Genomic DNA, 20469 nt, shown 5'->3' on the forward strand with positions numbered 1-20469 from the left:
AGGTAAGCACTGGCTGCCTGAGCTGAGGTGTGCGATTTCACTATGTGCATAAATGATAAAGTAGTGCTTTCCTAGTACTAGTACTGACAGTATGAGAAACATTCCTACATCACTTGGTTTCATGCGCTTTTAAGATCCTCGTCTATCACGCACAAATACTCCAGCGATGGATGCATTGGTGGCAATTTGGCTTTCTGTACCTTATTCAAGGGCACTTTGAAAATGCACCAGTCTAGTAAGTGGATAATCTGCTGTAGCTCGTGAGCATCAGCAGCCTGTTTGCAAAGAATATCTCCTGTGAGCCAACACGATGTCTGCACTCCTCACCAACGGGTCATCTGGATTCAACAACAGAATGAAATGTAACTGACAGAAGCCTTTATATTCAAATCCCTGCTTCATGGTGGAACGTGAGGTTTGGTTCAGATTAGGCAAAATGATGTGGTTAGTAATGATAAATATGTGATTAACGTTGAAGCCTGTGTACAGTTTTTTGTGTGAACCCATCAAAAGCTGCGATGGGTTGATGATTCCAATCATTTAATAAAGGCTCAAGTTTTAGGAAACGGAACTACAACGTCTGCTTGAAAGACCAATTTAAGACGTACTAATGATGCAGATGCACAAAGACACTGGGTAGAGCACCTGAACATGTAAACTGGTCATGCATGCTACCCCAGCACACACAAACACACTCCATTTAGCAGGCTAACCCAGCTGAGACAGGGGGATCCCAGTCAAGCTCATCCTGAGAAACAGTCCATCACTGTGCAAATAAAAACAGAAAGAAAGAAAACGAACAACTTCCCCTCGCTATCTCACCACTTCATCAGCAGCATAACTGATCCGCAGCCTCACAGCGAGCAGTAAAACCGTGCACTGGGATATGTATTACGAGGAAGAACGTGTGTGAGCTGGTGCAGAAAATGGAAGGCATGGGAAAACTTGCATCATTTGAGCGTTTGCATGCCTTTAGCGAGACATCGTACACACAACTTGCACTACATGTGCACACGTTTTACCACAGACTGCACTCTTAATGTTGTCCATTGTCCTTCTCTTCTACTTGATTTAAATAAGACATATTACCAGGCTACTCATCGTGGTACACATGCTACCACAGAGCAGATAAGTTGGCAAATACCTCGGGTGACCGCCCGTGACCCAGCCTCATTGAAAATTTCACATTTACTAGAAAAGATATTAAAGTGTGCACGCTCCCTCAGGTGAAAATTGTATTTTGCAGCACTGCATGAGTTTTCTTAAGAAATTTGTTTGGGTTTTATTGAAGAAATAACTCTGCACAGGAAGTTTCCTGTTATACTGATTTATAGAGTGATTTCCGAGCTTCTACGTGAGGGAAATGTCACAACAAGGAAATAATATCTTGGATTAAATCAGAACAGATTTGATAGCAATCTGGTATGCACTCTCCCCCCCCCCCAAGATATATTAACCATTTATTGTGCAGCAATGAGTATTATGCGTCATAAAAAACCAGTTTGGGTTCATAATAAAGGCGGTAGCAGCCTCTGCCTCGCAAAGCCAGACATCGAGAGGTCCTAAAGGGACCCGGCAAAGGTGAATCAGTGTTCAGCTCCATCACCAGCTCCAGCTGGTGTTTGTTTCAGGGCTCAAAGGGAGAGAAGCAATCTAAGGTAAAGAAAACACTGTGCCACTATAATCCCTGTATTGTGTTACATCTATCCATTACACTCCAACAAATCCCTTTGGCCCTAAAACACGGGAACAGATGTGGCTGTTCGAAGATGATACCTCAGAGTTTAAGAGTTATGAGCATAAAAGAGGAAGAAGAAGCAGGTTTACTCGCTTTAATGCTGCTGCTCTACATGTGAAATCCAAAATTATGCCTGTAGCCTGAATGCACAAGTAAATTTAATAGAAGATTAAAAAAAAAAAAAATGGTGAGTATAACAAACATCTGGAATTTCACTTGAAATTAAATCTGAACTACATTTTTTACTTTTTCAGTGAACCTCATCTATAGCACATACGTTTATCTGAAATACACCCCAGTATTTACAGATATATCTGCCGGCATGCAAAGATATTTTTAATCTTTACATTGACTGTATGAAGCCAGAGGGCCAGGCAGCATTTACAAACTGAGATCTAGACTTGTGTGCTCGAGCACAAATGCCCTGCAAGACACGAGCGTGAACAACGTCGATGCGTTTGGGAATCCAAGCGGTTTTAACTGGTCAGTGATGCCACCTTTGATTCAGAAACACTGAAAACTAAACTTTTTCAAAAGGATTTAATGAGACTTGGACTGAGATTCTCCAGTGATTGAAAACTCTGCAGGAATAAAAAGAACACGCGCTCTCAGGCTCCATCCAGAGTCCTCATCTGCCCTTCCAGCTTAACAACCGAGCTACCTTTCGCTCGTCCTCATCATCTCTAATTACACTCTCTGGTTTAAACGTTACACGATTAGGAGCTCGTTCGTTGAGGACGCCACCTTGGCAGCGCCGCTCTATCAAAAGTCAGGACGAGTCTTGTAAAACGTCTCATGATTCTGTAATAGGAAGAAGCTCTGAGTGCAAAGTCAGAGGAACAACTCGAACACTGTGAAGCACATGAAATATACTTGAAGAAAACCCGTTAGACAAATGAAATGAACTCCGGTGAGTCACTAAGTGTCATGTCAAAATTCTGAGAACATTTATGGATGTTTTCCAGTTTTTCCTGTTATGATTGTCTGGATAAACAACAAAGGTAAATTAAGTCTCGTCAGTAAAAAGAGCAAAACCCTGGACCTTGCATGAATAAACGTTAAATCACAGCAGCCCTGTCTGGTAGTATGCAGGCCTTTATCCCAGACAGTGGCTGAAGGAGATCATGCTGCTAACTAGCAGAGTCCAGGCTGACAGAACGTAGAATAGTCGAATAATCATCAGAAAATATTGAAGTATTTCTGCTTTAAAATCCCAATCATCACTCATTTTACAATACTGGTTTGAATAACACATAAACATCAAACTCCACTGCTTCAGTGTTTTTTCACCCAGAACTGGTGGCTCAACTTTCCTGCTAGTGTAAACGTCAGTGCTGCGAACTGAAGTTGATTAACTGTAAAATTAATTCTGCATCCTTGACCTTTTCCCTCCTTCAGCTGCAGCAGCATGACGCAGCAAAAGCAAAAGACAGACCTGATGCATTATGATGACTGTGACGGCAGGCGGGTCAGGGACGCAGGGTTGGCCGAATCTGTCTATCCGAAGCCATTCGCCTTCGCAAAGGAATGAAGTGGAACAGAAAATCAATTTACGGAAGAAGGTCAGCTGCTGGCAGCCGCGCTGAGAAAACCACCTGAAGGTTGAACCCCACCGCAGGAATGATAGCTTTGTTAGCATGCCAGTTTGGTATCTGATATGCTTCAGTTTCGGCCTTAACCATGTTCGATTTGATTCAATTTAGTTTATACAGACCCAGTTCACAGCAAGAGTTGCCTCAGGGTGCTTTATATTGTAAGCCAAAGACCTTAAAATCATCAGAGAGAGAACCATTAGGCCAGGTTCAGAACGTGGCAGCCAGCTGCTTCCTTCAACTTTCTGATATTTATAATCTTACTTTGACTTCACTGTCTCCAAAATCTCACAAAACTATGGCCAAGAAACAGTGAATAGTTTCTGACACTAAACCTGAAAATAAACATTTTTGCACTATTTTGTCCAAAATCGTCATTTGAAATCCTTTATGAACAAGCTGCACGTATTTATATATCTATCTGCATCATTAGTAAACCACAATAATTCAAAGAATGGCCACAGCTTGACTTGAAGTAAAAAAAAAAAAACATAGAAAATAAACAAGACAGATAAATCTGTTTGTTTTTGAATATTAATCCAGATGTTTGGAAATTTTAGGAAAAATAAAAAAGTAAAAAAATTAATAGTTTTGACCTTCACCAGATTTTGGTTTGGATAACTATTATTCACAGCTTTGTCCATTTAAACTGATGGGAAGACAAAGAAGGTTTTTTTTTTATATATAAAATAATTGAATTTGCTGATAAGATCATGAATGTGGAGTAAAACAGAGATTCGAGTGGAATAATTTAAGTTATTACACAAAGTTTTAACATGTAAATATAATGGAATAAACTAACAATTAATCAAATTACACATGGAACAAAAAAACTTAACTAATCTTCAAGGCAAGAACGGATATTCAGAGCTAGCATGTATGACACAGTATAACTGCATGTTAGCATGTAGCCTAGCATGCCCTTTTCTTTCTTCCTTTCTTTCTTTGTAAAAAACTTTTTACAAAGTGCTTTTTAAAATAATCTTTAATTAAGTTTTGATCTTAAATCTGGCCAGAGGCTTATCTAGAGCCCAGGAATGTCTCGTGACCTTACTGTGATGCTGATGCTTCAAATCAAACTGTTAGCCTAGCTTATCTGTTTTAAAGCTAAAGGGCAACAGCTGCTTATTCTGGGCCAGATAAGACACCACGCAGGCTGTGTGGGAGGAGGAGGAGAAGGCCAGAGGTGAAGGTGCTATTGCGAGAGGAAGATGCCTCCTTCAACAGGGAGCTGCACCTCCTCTTAAAGCTGCTGGCACTCCGTCACACCAGACAAGATTAGCATTGCAGCACAGAAGCCAACAGAGATAACGCAGAGTGGTTGAAGCTATAGCCAAACATTGGTGACGTTTCAGCGCTATATATACACAAAACCAGAGGTGTTAACAGTGCTGCTAGAACAGGCCCCAATAACCTGGAGTTTTTAGACCCTGTCAGTAACTATCGGGTCTCCCTGCATTCGTCGTCATGTGCTCGTCATAATAAACAACAACATGGACTGTTTCACTGAAAGATTGATGGGTAAACCCACAGATATGGGAGCCGGCTGCAGTCCCTCAGCGTGGTTTCCCTCGGCAGGTGGTCCTCTGAAAGGAACCTGATGACAGACTGACGGAGGAACTTCTGCTATGCTGCTAATGGATGCTGCTGAAAAACACGGGACAAAAAACCGTCTTCTGTCGTCCACTTCCAGGAACAGCTGTGCCTGTTTTCCTTATTTTAGGAATGAGAAAACGGACTCTCAGTCAAAAACCTTTCCTGTGATTGTTTCAGTGTTGATGCAAGGATAAGGCGTATCAACCAAATCCAAAAGGAGTAAAACCCACCCTGACAGAGGAAAGAGATCAAGCATGTAAACTTGATTTTACACTACAGAAGAGGTGAGGTACACTCTGGACAGGCTGCCAATCTGTCACAGGGCTAACACAGAGAAACACTCACACCTAATTTAGAATGACCAGTTAACCTAACCCCGGTGTTCGGACCGTGGGAGGAAGCCAGAGTACCTGGAAACATGAGCCCAGAGGCTGGTCAGCAACCCCGTGTCAACCACCGGGAAAAATAAACATTCCCTAATCAGCTGGCAACTGGTTGATGGAGGATGCTGGCAGTCTCTAGAGGAAAAGGGTTGCAACGAGCTATATGATGTCTCAATGACAACCTTGATGTGATCACCAGCAGATTGCTGTAGTTGCCCATAATTTGCACTTGTCAGCAGTAATGAAATTCATAAAAAAGGTGACACAAACCTTCAAAAGGGAAAGTTCTGCCTAAAGAAACGTGTTGAATTTTGATGATTAGTTAGTGAGTGTTTGCAGACTAGTCACCATCCTCAATGCAACCAACCAGCAATCACAAGCAGGTTTCTGGTGCACCACCCCCTCTGCAACCAGTTTCACCCAGACACACTCCAGCAACCTCCAGCAAGACTTGTCAGCCAATCGGGGAATACAGTACATATTTTTCCCTAGCAACCAGAGGTGGCCAGCAGGCTTCAGATGGTACAGTGCTTTTGATTCCTGGGGAAAGGACCCCAAACCCTAAAGCAGTTCTAATTCAGAACGTGAATCTTTTGCAGTGCTTGATTAAAATGGCCTTCTAGTTTTTGGAAATATTACTGTATTGCACCATATTCAATAAGCTTTGAAGAAACCGAGAAACTGTCTGCTCAACTAGTCAAAGAAAACTAAATCTTAACGAAATGTCAGATTAGTCAGAGCCAATAGGTCGACTAGAATCTTCAGGAAACAAGCAGAGACATCATACTTCATCATCTCTTCTACATCCTGTTTCCCTTTGCACCCAGTTGTAATTACACATAAGAGAAGTGGACAGAAAAAGGTTTATTTGCAAAGTTTCGTGAGAGTCACATCATGGCTTAAATGTGCGAACGGGACCACAGACTGCCTCAACCAGTTGCTTCTGTGTGCAGCGGGAGTCCGTGTGCACGCTAGCCGAGCACTACCAAAGAAAAACCACAGCTCTTCAGTGCCACTAGTGATAAAACACACACCAGGCTACATTCAAAACAACTGTGCACTGCAATCGCTAGACATCAGCAGGTTACTTTAAGGTTAAACATCCTTCACGGGAAAACGAAATCACTGAAGCATCACGCTGCTGCAGCATACACCAAAGACCAACTTGTAACAAGTTTTTTTCTGGCCTCTTTTAAAACTCGTACCTTTCTGAGCGTGCTGTATATCTGTCAGTCTGCAGGATGTGCACCAGTCCAGCTCCTCCCAGTCTTTTCCTCCCCCACCAACGTCCCCATCAGACTGTCCAACCAGACGACCGGCGAGCCTTTTCATCTCCATGAATCTTTCATGCTGCCTAAAACACCACTAACACTCGCTGGAACAAATCCCGTCGACAGACTCCTTCCCCTCCTCCTGCTGGGGAAACAGGTTCATCTCCTCATCGGGGACCTCTCACCACTTTCTCCGTCTACCTCGCTCCCTCCCTCTCCCTCTCCCTGACAGCCTGACCTACTGTGTGCTTCCTCCTCTGTCTTCTGTCTCTACCTCGCTGCTGCCGTCTCTTTCATCCTTTATTTGATCTCCTGAGTATTATTCCCTTTTTTCTACTTCTCCATCTGACCTCAATATGAGCCAGATAGTCTCCACGCCCATCCACACCACACACAATGGACCAAACGCTGGGACGCACATACTCTTGTTTTTCTCTTTGACACAAACCAGAATAAAAACCAATCAAAACACCCCGTTTTAAATCACTGAGACAACGTTCAGCTTGTCAGATGGCTTATATGTAATTAAGCATGCTGTTGTATCATATCAACTAAATGTTTTGTAGTTGGTTATTAAGGACGTGGATGAGCAGGTGTTACGTCACCTTATTTGTGCATGTAAACCAATGTGACACCAAACATGACCTCAAAAGTCTGGACTGCAACTGAGGAAGTTGACACTTGTGAAATCAGGTGTCAGCTGAAATAAGTCAGCCTGGACCACACACTCACACCCACACCCACACGACCTTTAAGTGCTCTTATCAGTGGCTGTCAGTTCCTGAATGTGTCATGAAAGGACCGAGTGTGAGTGAGTCTGGAAGTTGTTTTTTTTTCTCCTCTCTGGCCTCTAATGGTTTAAATAACAGGCATCATAACTGTAACCAGATCCTCCACTTGCATGCTGAACTGTAACACATACAGATGAAGTCACATGTTGCTTCTTTAATCCCAGATTTTACTTTTATCTTCACATGCTTCACATGCAAGGGGATTTCCTCCACATTTCCTCTTTTCTCTCACATAAAATACAATTTCACATACGTCAGTGTGTGTAGAAGTGATCCCCGTGAGGCAAAAGCTCAGTTTCAGATACGTTTTTCTGCTCTCGCTCTGTATGACGTCAACAAGGTGATCTAAGTAACACAGCTCAAGCTGGGAGCACAAAATCCCCACCCACGGATGTTCTGCCTCATTAAATTGTAACCTGGATGTAATAAGGTGTTTCTGAGGTTGGGGGCGTTACAACTAGTTTGGTCTGGGTGGAGCTGCTGCTACTACTGAAACGCTGCAGCTGGTGAGATTATGGCCACTCCTGACACGTTCGCACTCAAAGCACTAAACTGTAAACATGAAACAACTGGCTGAACACGCAAACACAGACAAGTCCGATTATTCTATTACGCTCGTACGCGTTACTGATGGTTAAGACACAATAAAACTCGGCTTTTTGGTCATGTTTTCTTACTGCATCCATCCCCACTGCTGATTTCTTTCACATGTTGTCAATAACTTTGGAACTCGAGGTTTACATTCAGTAAATGTAAACATTAATTAAGGAATCAGTCACCATTAGATTTGGAAAGGTCCACAGTTGGAATTTTTTTTTTTTGGGGGGGGGGGCAAAAGTAATGAATCAATCCCAGAAGGCTACTGATGAAGCTTTCATCCTTATTAATACTGAATACAAACAATCAACCGTGTCAACTGCACGACTCCAGCCCTAGAAAATGATCCATGTTTGCTGTAATTTCTCTCAATCTAATCTTCAAATTTCTTATTTTACTTTCAAGTTAATGTTCTCTCTATCAAACACTCATATAGCTTAGAAAAGCCATAGTTAGCACAAAGAAGCAACTTTTAACTCCTTCTGATCCTTAAAATGACATATGCTACGATATTAATGTTATGATTTATTGGATTTACCTTCGGAGTAAGGCAGGATCCAGCGTGCTGCTAAAGGTGTTCCAGTCAGCGCGTCGTCTCTCTGACTGACCTCCAGACTGTCTGAAGGGCTGCAGTCTCTGCTGGGTGTCTGACTTGAAGTCCTCAGACACAGACTGTGTCACACGAAAAACGCTCCCTGGAAACACGCTCGCTGTCTCCATAAGTCAGGTGAATAAATTAGAGCTGCTGTATTATTTAACCGTGGCACAGTTGAACGGCCGGTCTCCCTGCTGATCCAAATCTGTCACTTCACCTCACACGCCGCTCAGGGTGACAGGGCCCTTCTGGCCAGACACACACACATGCAAACACACAAACACACACCCGGGTTGGCATGTGCAAACATACACTTGGTGCAAGTAATGTCTCCAAGCAGAAATGTGCATCTCACTGCACAAAAATACACAAAAATGCAGTCTATGCAATCTTTATTGGCACACACACACACACACACACACACACTCACTCTACTGTATACAGTACTGTAAAATGCCCATATATTATGCATGCAGAGAGACATGTACAGTCTCTGCGCTTTCTAGGACACCATTTGTTAAAGATCCATTACCACTTTATCTGACCTGAGCTCACCGTTTCTCCTTTAACATTTGTTATTTTTCACTTATTTATTTTCTTATTTATTAAGAAAATTACAAAATAGCAAAATTAACAGCAGACTTGCAGCATAAATTGAATGTACACCTTATTATCTCTACATAGAGAATAACTAATAAAAATCCTATGAGCTGAAAGCATAACAGCCAGCAGACCACTGAAATCAAGGCCAACACTTCCTGTTCTCTGCGAGAGTAACTGTTTACAGTTTGACTATGAATTCTGATGATTTTTCAAAATAAAAGGCTAAAGCAAGATAAACCTGAAGTCCTTAAAACTGCATCATAAGCACTGCAAACAGCCTTTGTGTTGGTGGCTGACTTTAATCTTCATTAACACAATGAAAAACAAAAAGTGAGATAAGAGGCAGCTGGAAAACTCTGCATTTGATAAATGATGACAGAAAGACACTACGGAAGTAAACAAGAGGTTTTCACAGGTGTGGAAGACGATGAGCAAAGAAGAAAGAAGCAATCCTGTCCATGCATCTGTCGCTTTTCCAATTATCCAATGGAGTCTGCCATAGGGAAAGAGGCGGGGTCACCCTGTACAGGTCGCCAGTCTGTAACAGGGCCAACACAGAAACACAAAACACCACTAACACTCACATTCACATCTTAGAATCACTAACTAACCTAACCCCACTAACTGCATGTCTTTAAACTGTGGAAACTCCGCCCAGATGGTGGATCCAAACCCGGGACCTAACCACTGAACTATGGTGCTGCTGAAACAAGTTATAAGAGGCAGATGCCAAAAGACACCTTATGTGTTTGTTTGCGTCACAGTCAGCCTCTGATGAAACGGCAGCATTTGATGGTCTGGGAGTAAGAATGCGTTTGACTTTCACGTGCTTGGAGATGATCGTGCCCGGATCCATTTATAGCCATTATAACAATGAGGAAGAGACTGAGACGGAGTGGCTCAAGTCCAACTTGGATCTTGTCTGGTTTTCTCAGAAGCCAGTAGACCCATGAAGACCTTTAATGTAAACTGCTGCAGAAAAGAGAACCTCCCTTCAGGTCACTCAAGGATAAAGCTCACCAGTGAATCTCGGCTGCTCTCAAAAGAAGTTTCTTTGGCGTTTCCTGTGTTTAGGTTGGCCGGCGGACCACTTTTTCCTTTCGCTTGCTCTGTTCTTCCCTTTCATTTCCTTTGGCATTCCCTCCTCTCCTATTTATGTCTCTTTTAAATCTACATCTGAGTTCCCTCCCTTTCATTCTTACCTTTCTCACTTTTTCATAATCCTTCTCCCTCCCGTTGCACTCCTTATATTCCTCTCTCCAGCTCTTTCCCCCCCTCTTATCCAACCCGCCACCCCATCCCCATTTATATCCTCTCTCTCGGTGTGTATCGTGGCCATTTATGGGCAGTGTGCTCAGAGCTAAATCTCCCTCAGGCAGCCTCAAACACAAAGTCAACATTTCCTCAGGATTGAGGAAGGTGGAATAGAGTCCTGCTGGCTTTGTCGCTATAAAGAGCCTCAAATCTTATCCGTCCAGCAGCCATGTTCCATCAAAATGTCTTTGGATTACGACAAAGAGAAATGACATCAGGCACAACACTGAAGGAGCACACTGGTTTCCACTCTGTGTTCTTGGTTTAAGAGTCAAGTAAAACTAAAAGATCAAAAGCTACAGCGACAGGTGCGAGAGTTTATGAATCACTCGGACCACAATGACCTGAAGAACATCAGAGTGGGATTTAAACTCTCATTCCAAAAGGAATCTGTGGTTTGAGTCATGCAAGCATGCAGGCATTGGCCATGCACCTATGATACCCCGGGCCGCTCTCATTCCTGGGGCGTCAAATAAAGTCGCCGCTGGCATGCGTCAGCTACGTCCACGGTGCCCTTTGGCAGTGGGGCACATTTTAAAACCAGACCACAGAGTGAGAAAAAAAAACTAAACCAAGTGCAAAACATAAAAGCAGAAACGAACCATGTTTTGCTTGTGGATAAACCAGCCAGTGTTGCGCTATGTGACAGCCTCTTTGGAGACCCATATGATTAATAGAAGAAACATGAATATTAATGATCGTTTTTCACGTGTGGTTCAAGATATCCCGCCGACACACATCTACACATAAACCACCACGGTCTCCCAAGGAGGGCGTAACAAATCATTTCCTTTGTATGAGGCGACAGTTAGGAGGCATATGTTGTTGGGAGCATGCAATAAATAATGCAGAGGTTTTGCTACAAGCATATGTTTCCAATGTGCATGTAAAATGAGTGCCTTGGGGATATTTCTGGTATGTATCCCAACATGTATGCTACCTGTGCGCAGATTAGCCTTCAGAGAACTGTAACTGTGTGAGTAGCAGAGCAAGTCAATGCGATGAATCCCCCCAAATGTCATTTTTAGCCATGCAGTTTGCCTGTCCTCAGCACTAACCCCAAGTATCAGCATGATGTGCCTGTTAGTTTCCACACAAAAATAACCTGATTAAACCCAGTTGCTTTAATTTTAAGTTAGCACGATTTAAAGGAAAACATTTTCAGAACTGAATGTGTATACAGCAACAGTAAGGTAATCAGTGTCTGGAGACCACATCATGGTGTAGTGATCTTGTAATCCCACTACTTGAGGCAGGTGTAACTGATTACTTTGCCAAATAAGATGACACAGTTTCTGTCATGAAACGTAACCATCGTGGCTCAAGAGTTGGCAGTTCGTCTTGTAATCGGAAGGTTGCCGGTTCGAGCCCCAGCTTGGACAGTCGCAGTCGTTGTGTCCTTGGGCAAAACACTTCACCCGTTGCCTGCTGGTGGTGGTCAGAGGGCCCGGTGGCGCCAGTGTCCGGCAACCTCGCCTCTGTCAGTGCGCCCCAGGGTGGCTGTGGCTACAATGTAGCTGCCATCACCAGTGTGTGAATGGGTGGATGACTGAATGTAGTGTAAAGTGCTATACAAATACAGGCCATTTACCATTTAACCAGTGCAGAATAAGCATCAGTGGCACAGTTTTTACTTCTCTGACAATTCTTTGTATAACTGGCAGAGCACATACTCAAGCACGTCATTCATGGTGACTGAATGACAGTGAATCACACACTTTAGACATTTGAGCGTTTTCTTTATTTTCCTTTATTTTTATAAAGTTTTCTACGGCAATTTCAAAACAGATTTATATTTTTTGTTGTTTAACAGACTATTTTTTCTTGCTTCCAGAAAGCAAGTTATTTTTGTGTTATAAACTATTACAACAATAACTGAGCACGACATAATACAACCCTAATTTTATAACCACCTGAAATTTCAGTTGTCACCACCAACAAAACTCTGCCTACGTCTTTATCTCTCCAACACAGCTGAAGTGGATTTAGCTGGAAATTGAAAATTCAACCCTAATTTTGGATTTACGACCCGTTCTTCATGTGCAGACAGAGTCTGACTATTCCATATGGAACTATAGATGCTCATATTTCCATTTTTGAAGAATTTAATGGATTTTTTTCAGAAACCTGCCACTAAATTTTATCTCTCCGCCACTGTTTGGTGCCAGACAGGCATCTGCTTTTGATTCAAAAACTGGTGCCTCCTTCTTCTGGTGCACAGGAGGCTGATAGGCTCCATGGGTTCTTCTCTTTTATATTAAACATACTCATTTCCTCTTCTTTGAATATAAAAATTATTGACCTTTGCAGTCTTGCTTTCTTCCCGTCCGACTCTTTGCCCTGTTTTTATGCTTCTCTTACATTTGGCGTTCCTCCTGAGAGGGAATTCAAACTTATTTCATGATTACTTGCAGCAGACTTCTACTTCGTCCTCCTTCCTCTGTCCTCCTCCACCGCTACACTAATTCCATCAATGCATCTCAAAGGGAAGCTGAACACACAAGGACCAGTTGTAATTAAGTCTAATGTCTCGGGGCTACGCTCACCTGCTGCCTCCCTAAGCACTGCTGACACCCACCGAGGCTGACCAATACTTCATTATGGCTTAAGTGAAAAAGAATCAATAGCAGCTAGCAGAGCAGTTAAGTCTGTATGGCCTCCGCTCGACTTCCCTGTCAGGCATCAATCACAGACAGAGAAAGAAAGGCAGACGACCCAGAGGAAAAAAGCTGAACAGCAGAGAGCTTCAGCGAGAAGACTCAGCCTGTGCTGCAGACTGCTAATAGGAGCAATGTGCAGCTGGCAAGTTTTGTGATGACAATAACAAAAGCAGAGCTTCTTTGCAACATGAAAGGGAAAAAAAGTGATATTGAGCACTTAACTTGTCTGGAGTAGTGATAACATCATAAATCTCTATCAAAATGTCAGTGAGGCAGAGGTAGGAGAGAGCAAAATAATATCAAAACAACAAGACCACTGCCAGCGCCGGCAAAAGGACTTCAATCATGTACATAGAACCTAAACTCTGTATGCAAAAGTGTAGAAGGTCAACAAATCCACCCAGCTGACGTAGATATTTGTCTTCCATTTTCAGGGAAAAGTTCATCTCTTGCATTTGAAGCTGCTGAAAGACTGACATCACTGAGTCAACAAACAATAGGTGACTCTTCAAGGTGTAGAAATGCAAACAGAAGCCAAGCACCTGCTTCCCTATTGTACTGAGAGCACCCAGCTCTGTTTATAGCTTCAATAATCCCGGCTCCGCAGATCTGTGAACTTTGAATTTCCTCACGAGCAAACTGGGTCACTGAAGCGGTCTGTTGTAATGTTGTATGTAAAACCAGATGTAGCAGGAGGATTTGAGTCCGTGGGAGCAGGTGAGGAGTTATTTTAACACGTGCAAAATAAGTCAGACGATCTTGACAAAGAGCCGTCTTCACGCAGTACAAAGGTGGTGAAAATGCCATGTGATAGAGACCTAAATGTGCTCTTTGTCTATGGCAAAAAGAATCAGCCATAGTAATATAAAGTCATCCGACAATATTAGGATTCAGATTTTTCCTATAACTAATTCGCCTATACCCAAATAAACAACATCAGCGTGAGCAAGAACACTTCTAGCCAGAAAACAAGGTCCTTCACTAGACCTCCATTAACTATACAGAAACCTGACCCCTCCCTGCCCATTGTGAGCAAGATAATAACTCTGTTCACTGATGATGCCGTCCTTTTACACGGTGCTTTTCTCTATTAAAACACTGTGGTCATGAATGGGCTGCAGGACAAAGCAGAGCACAGTGAGCTATTTTGTTTCCCCAATGAGAGTTTATCACATCCTTCCTGTTCTCAGTAAATGAAGGAGGGAGTCGGGGTACAGTTCCCGTGTAAAAGGACCGGTCAGTCTACCCTCCACAGAGGGGAAAGTAGCTCATCGCCAGAGGGTCAGGTAAAGAAAAAGAAAAAAATCAATGTAGCATATTATTGTGGGATTTGTGAAGTCTCTAGATGCAAGAACTGCTTGAAAACTGTAAGTTGATGAAGCAAGAACTGGACTTTGCAACCAGTCCACCAAGTTAGGAGATTGAGATTAGGCAAACTGGTTCCTAAAGAAACTGGAAGCTCTAATGTGGTCTGCAAAGAAAAGATGTGAACAAAAGCTGATTGAGCAGGCTGTCCATGAGCAGACAAGCTCATGAGACTAAATATAAGCCTGGAAAATATATTTTTATAGTCCAAATCCACCAATTTGTCAAATTTAACAACTTTACTGTACAGCAAAAGAGAAATGACCATTCATTGCTAGGACCCTCATGGTTATGTCCTTGCTTTGGTTGCCAGCAGATTCCAGTGGTTCACCTGCTGCTTGCAGGTAGACTTATGTGACAACACTGTCCAGCTACTCACACAAACCAAAAACGGATACCGTGAGTTTGCTGTCATAGAAAACGTTGCTGCAGCCAACACATTTCAAACTGTGCAGTTTTTCCACATATCCACACCATCAACCTAACGTTCCTGCCAGGACAACAAATATTCCAAAACACCAAATACAACAGCCAAAAAGTTATGCTTCCGTTCAAATGGTTTTGAAAAAACAAATAAATGTTTGGAAGAAAAAAAAGAAAGATGAAAGAAGGAATTGCATTCATTTAAATAGTTTCTTAATAAAAATTAATCATCTTGTTAGACTTCCATGAAATCTTTAAATGTAGGAATCAAATAAATAATGGATGAGTGACTTATACATGTGCAGTACAAGTATATTAGCATATGACAAAAACACCAGTCTTATTCTATGCTACACCCCAGAGAAAGTAAGTCAGTGAGTTCACATTTAACTGCACTCATCTTCAATACTTCATTAATATTTCCAACAGAATCTGGGAAAATCCTTCCAAAAAAACACTCAAGGTTCCCCAGGTATGAATGAATCACACGGCTCAGAGTACAGCTGAAAGAAAAAACTTTTCAGTGGACAGGTGCTGAAGAAATCACCCAGTTCCAAAAGTCCTTGAAATATCCGCAAAGCACGAAAGACTCCTCATTTTCAAGCCAGCGAGCCTCCGATCTTATTCAGCTGTGATGCTAAGTAACACAATCTAACCTCTTCACTTTCAGAAGTAATTACCTGAGCAGACTCTGAGGCCTCTGAGGTTTTTATGTGAACGAGGCCCCGCCACACTTAAACCAAGATAATCCAGATTAATGCCTGGTCGGGGCTTTTCCTTCATGTTGGCCTGATGGAAATCCTTTTATTACAACAGCTTTGTCCAGCCATTAAATTGCAATAAATAATTTGTCTCAAAACGTTTTAAAAATTACATATTTTAGCCTCCAGGTGACTTTTAGATTACTTTATGCAGTTTATTTTTAGGCCAGTGCTTTATTGGTTATTTTCCATCTGTCTTGAATTAAATTTCTAACTTCAAAGTTTAAAAAAAAAGTGCAATTCTTCATTTTTAGTTGGTAAAATGGCTACTATTTTGAAACAACCCTTCCACTGTTGTAATCTTTATTGTAACCATTAAAATTAGCCCGAGTGGGATTAAGCAACACACACATAAATACAATGTTTGAGTTTTAAACCAAAGCTAATTAGTTACTGCTTTCTCTGCAACCTGCTTTGCAACCCATCTCCACCCAAGCTCCTCCTTGTGTTGTGTCTGACTTGTCATAATGCTGTCATTGGATTAGCCACGTATGGATGGACTGGGAAGTCCCAGTTCAGAGCCATGCCACCAAATATGATTAAGCTTACCAGTTTCAATACTTTGTTGCAGAGCAGACTTTCAATATTAAAGACAATTATAGGGGCAGACTTTTTATGCTGGACATTTGACACAAAGCTACATGCATGCAGGGTGGTAGCAGCAGCAGTTAAAACAGCTCTGTGCTGTTACACAACAAGCACGAGAGACTCTCAAGAGAGGCTATACACCAGCTGAGCACAGTCCAAAAATGGCTATTCTGCGACAGAAAAAAAGAAACATTCCTTAAATACTAAAGTGCACTATCTACTTCAGTCCAAAGATAGCCCTGCAGCGCTGCCTCCGAATCCACTCGGGTTTCGCTGAGCAGGAAAGAAACGGAGAGCCGTTCCACAATGCGAGGATTATGTGATTATTTAGAAATACATCTAAATCAAATAAACGTACATAGACTCGTGTCGGTGACACTGTTGACACGGTGATTTGTCCCTGTGGAGGTTTATGGCCATTAACCATCCCTTCAAGCAGTAACACATCAATCACAGCAGTGACTGAGGCAGCATTAATTTAAAAATGAGAATTTGAAATAAATTATCAGAGCTCTGGTTAACAGTATAACCCAAGTAGGGCCCTCTGAGGCCACTAGAGAGGGAATTAGTGCTCAGTTAATTATGATACACTGATATGCATGTTTCCTGGGGGTTGAGAAAAACCAACAAAGTGCACAAGGACTGCTATGAAATATTCCTCTAAGCGTTACACGTTTATCATTAAGGTCCAACAATTCTCTGGAGTCAGCAACAAATGTACCTTTTAACTACAAACATCCTGAGACGTTTAGATTCTGGTAATTTGGTGTTTTTTTTAAATCAGGCAACAGAAACGTTTGCAGATCCTTTTCTAAATCGATTTATGATTTGGGGAATTTCAATGCAAGCATACGATTATGACAGCCCTGACATATGAATCATCAACTCACTGTGAACACTTTCCATTAAAACTATATTCTGCTGGATAAATACTGTGTGGATTACTGAGGGGAATCGGTAATCTGACCTCTGGAAAAAGAAGCTGATTGGTTTTTAATTTAGCCTTGAAGGCCACAAAAGAAATTCCATTCATACTCATTATAGTGGAGCACAGGTAATTTGAGTCGACTGACCCTGTAACCAATGGATTCAGATATTAGATTTCCAAAGCTTGCAGTTGAATAATAGCTTGGGTAGCTTTCTTGAGCAATTACTTTATGGGAACTTCATGGATAAAATATATACTTTAACATATACTTTGGTGCTTTTTGTCCTTTTATATAATGAAAATTGGGTTTGTTTAGGCAGCGTACACAGAGCTGCCACAAGGAAAAAACCACAGACAGACAAAGTGAGTAACATGTAGAGCCTCATTACAATACAGCGCTCTGCTGTGAAACCTTAGATGCTGATTTTGATGCTTTAACGTGGATGTAAACCGTGCATGTGTTGCAAAATCAGCACCAGATCAACAAGGGAGCTGCCAAAAGTACCTTCTTCTTCTTAAAGCTTGAAAAGAAGGGTCAGAATATATACAGGACAATAAAAGTGGATCACAAACTACCCTGAAATATCAATTTTCTTTGGATGAAATGATGGCTATTGATAATAGAGCCTAGCTCCCACTTTCTACCAACTCAGCAAGCCTATCCACAGAGGGCAACCCCACACGACCCAAAGGATCTGCTGCAAACATCCTGCGTTCACGCCCTGACAGGCCAGAGTGCCACGAGGGGGACCATCACAACAATAAGGCAAGTGGTTTTAATGTTGTTGATTGCCGTGCAGTGACAGTAATTAAAGTGAACCCGGTCATTAGGACAAGAGCAGAGAATAAGGTTGGGTGCTTTTATTGAACTAATCAAAGCAAAAAGCCCAGTTTGTGGGCCTCTCATCCCTCAGGCTCTATAGAAACTCAGCGTATGTGCCAAACGCACATACATCCACGAAAACACAAATACAGTCATAACACCACAACAGACAACTGGTCCTCTCTGCAGTGCACATATGGTCAGGTGCAGAAAGAGAAGCATGTCAGCAGAAGGCATGAACCGAGTGTCATCTAAAACAATCGATCCCATTTTGAAGTTAATCCTACTTAAACTGGTCAACTGAACTGATGCCAAGAAGAGGAACCTGAAACCGACTCACAGCCACTAAGAGGAAAAGACAAAGCTGATCAAACTCCTGAGCACAGGGCTTATTTCACATTAAAGGTCAGCACTGGTGTCATGGAGTTTGATGTTTGTATGTAACACTGTGGTATGTTAACATCAGACATGAAGAATTATAATACATCTGAGTGTTAAGACATGAACCCTCAGTCATGTTTTGGACTTTTGTTATGTTAGGATGCGTCTAACTTATATTTGCAATCTTACTACAGAATTTCCCACAGGAGATTTTATGTGCACTACATGTCTTCCTTATCTGTGTTGCAGTCCATTTATCACTGATGTCAATGGAGCCTACCAAGCCTCCTACAAGGCAGACTGAAGCACCTACTAGCAATAATACTAATAACACTAATACTGATAACAGCTCTTTAGTGGACTGCTTACCACCAAATCAGGTTCAATGTGGTGATTCCAGAAACATAAATAAGCAAAGCTTGGTTTCAATCATGAGCTTTCTCCTGTTTGAATAAGCTTCTTTTACTCTTTTAAATGGTAAACAAACACATTGGAGTTCTTCCACATTCAGTATGTTAAACTAATTTCTGGTTCTTTCTTTTAAATTAGTCAGTGTGTTGTTTCTGCCCTGAAACCCATTGTATATTACTGAGGTCTTGGCTGTGAGATGTGCTGCGCCCCAAGGCTGCTGGGAGAACAGAGAGCCAGCTCTGATAACTCGCTGAGTCACATGTTTTATGCTCTGCCAGCGTCCAGAGTATAGCCAGAACCCTGCAGCTACACACTGGGTCGGTCCCAAGAACAGTCAGGAGTCCTGTCCCACGAATCCACTGAGTGTGTGCGCGTTTGATCCTCGAGTGTGCGTTTGCTCTTTTGGAAGTCACAGCTTGTCGTAGCAGCTGAAGAGCTGCACTGACTCACTTGGCTTGCCCCGCTGATTAGTGGACATGTGTGGCATCAGCAAGCCAGCAAAGCAGTCGAGCGGTCAGCAAGACTGTCAGAGCAAAGTGAAGCAGGCGGAGACATCAGTTAGATATGAACGACACTGAAGCCCTAAAGTTCCTGACATGCACTTATTAAACTAAAATATATGAGCTAAAAGCATACAACAAATAAACAACGTCATCTCTGAGGTTTTACTCTGTAATTTTCTGGGTAAGTGTAAAAAAATTAAATTTGGAATACACATCCAAGTTTCACTTTATCACTATCCATGTGTTTCGTTTTGTTTTGAGGGTTTTTAATTCATGAACAGCACTGCCTTGTAAAAATCTTGCTCTCTTGGACAAGCAAAGCTCTCCAATTTACAGCCACATATTGTATGGCTCAAAGGTTCAAATCTGATTGGATGAGTTCATACTTAACCCTTAAAAGCCGCTCGGAGCGGGCACCTCCCTTTTGCTTAATTATTTTTAAACCCCGGTAGCTCTGCAACCACATAAGCTAGCGCAATAATTTTTTTTGCATATGAAACCGGAGGAGTTGTACTTACATCTTATGCCATCAGCTTGTCCTTGGTCACAGTTTCCTTCCACATAAGGCTTTGCAAAAACTGCATAAAAAGCACTTGCAGCAACAAAAACATAATATTCCAGAAACACGCTTTACCGATCCGATCAGCTGTTTGTAACACTTCCTATGTCCATCAGCACGAACTATCGCATGTCCGCCATGTCCTGCCCGAAACCGGAAGTGACGTCATTTTGCGGAAATGTAGTTTTTTTTTTACTATCAGGGCCTTATGAGCCTATACTGGTGTTTTTAAAAGTTATGTTTGACTTTATGACTTTCTGTGTCGTTTCTGGGATGCTTAGGACTCATATTGCACTGCTGGGAATAGTTTATTTTGATGCATATGCTGCTTTTCTTTGCAAATTTGCATTATTATATTTATTCTCGTTTTTCCTGCAGTATACAAAAATAAAACTATGAAGACACACAAAATTAATTTCCTGTGGTGGGAAACTATTTTGTGCAACTTTTTTGTATTTACAGTTTTGAGGGATAAGCCTCTTAAATTTCTCTAACTAGAAATATATGTTAAAAAAATAAAAACGATTTTAATTTTTTTTGTAGTTTATTGCACTTTTTTGCAATTTATGTAATTACTATGCACTTAA

At 41.8% G+C, this 20469-nt stretch overlaps 1 protein-coding gene across 3 annotated transcripts in view; it reads right to left on the reverse strand.

Moving 5' to 3' along the window:
- dip2ca (disco-interacting protein 2 homolog Ca) overlaps positions 1–20469 on the reverse strand; it is a 192307-nt gene that overhangs the window by 119958 nt on the left and 51880 nt on the right. The window contains exon 1 of one of the 3 annotated variants that reach the window (XM_040049480.1): positions 6515–10403. The exons of 1 other annotated variant lie outside the window; for it this stretch is intronic. In XM_040049480.1, coding sequence (XP_039905414.1) covers positions 6515–6647 — 133 coding nt within the window. In that variant the 5' untranslated portion in view covers positions 6648–10403. Of the gene's footprint in view, positions 1–6514; positions 10404–20469 lie in introns of those variants that run through there. One more of the 3 variants, XM_040049482.1, reaches the window with a different exon arrangement.

The sequence above is a fragment of the Simochromis diagramma genome, unplaced genomic scaffold, assembly GCF_900408965.1.
Source record: "Simochromis diagramma unplaced genomic scaffold, fSimDia1.1 OVJJ01000355.1, whole genome shotgun sequence".
Classification (NCBI taxonomy): Eukaryota; Metazoa; Chordata; class Actinopteri; order Cichliformes; family Cichlidae; genus Simochromis; species Simochromis diagramma.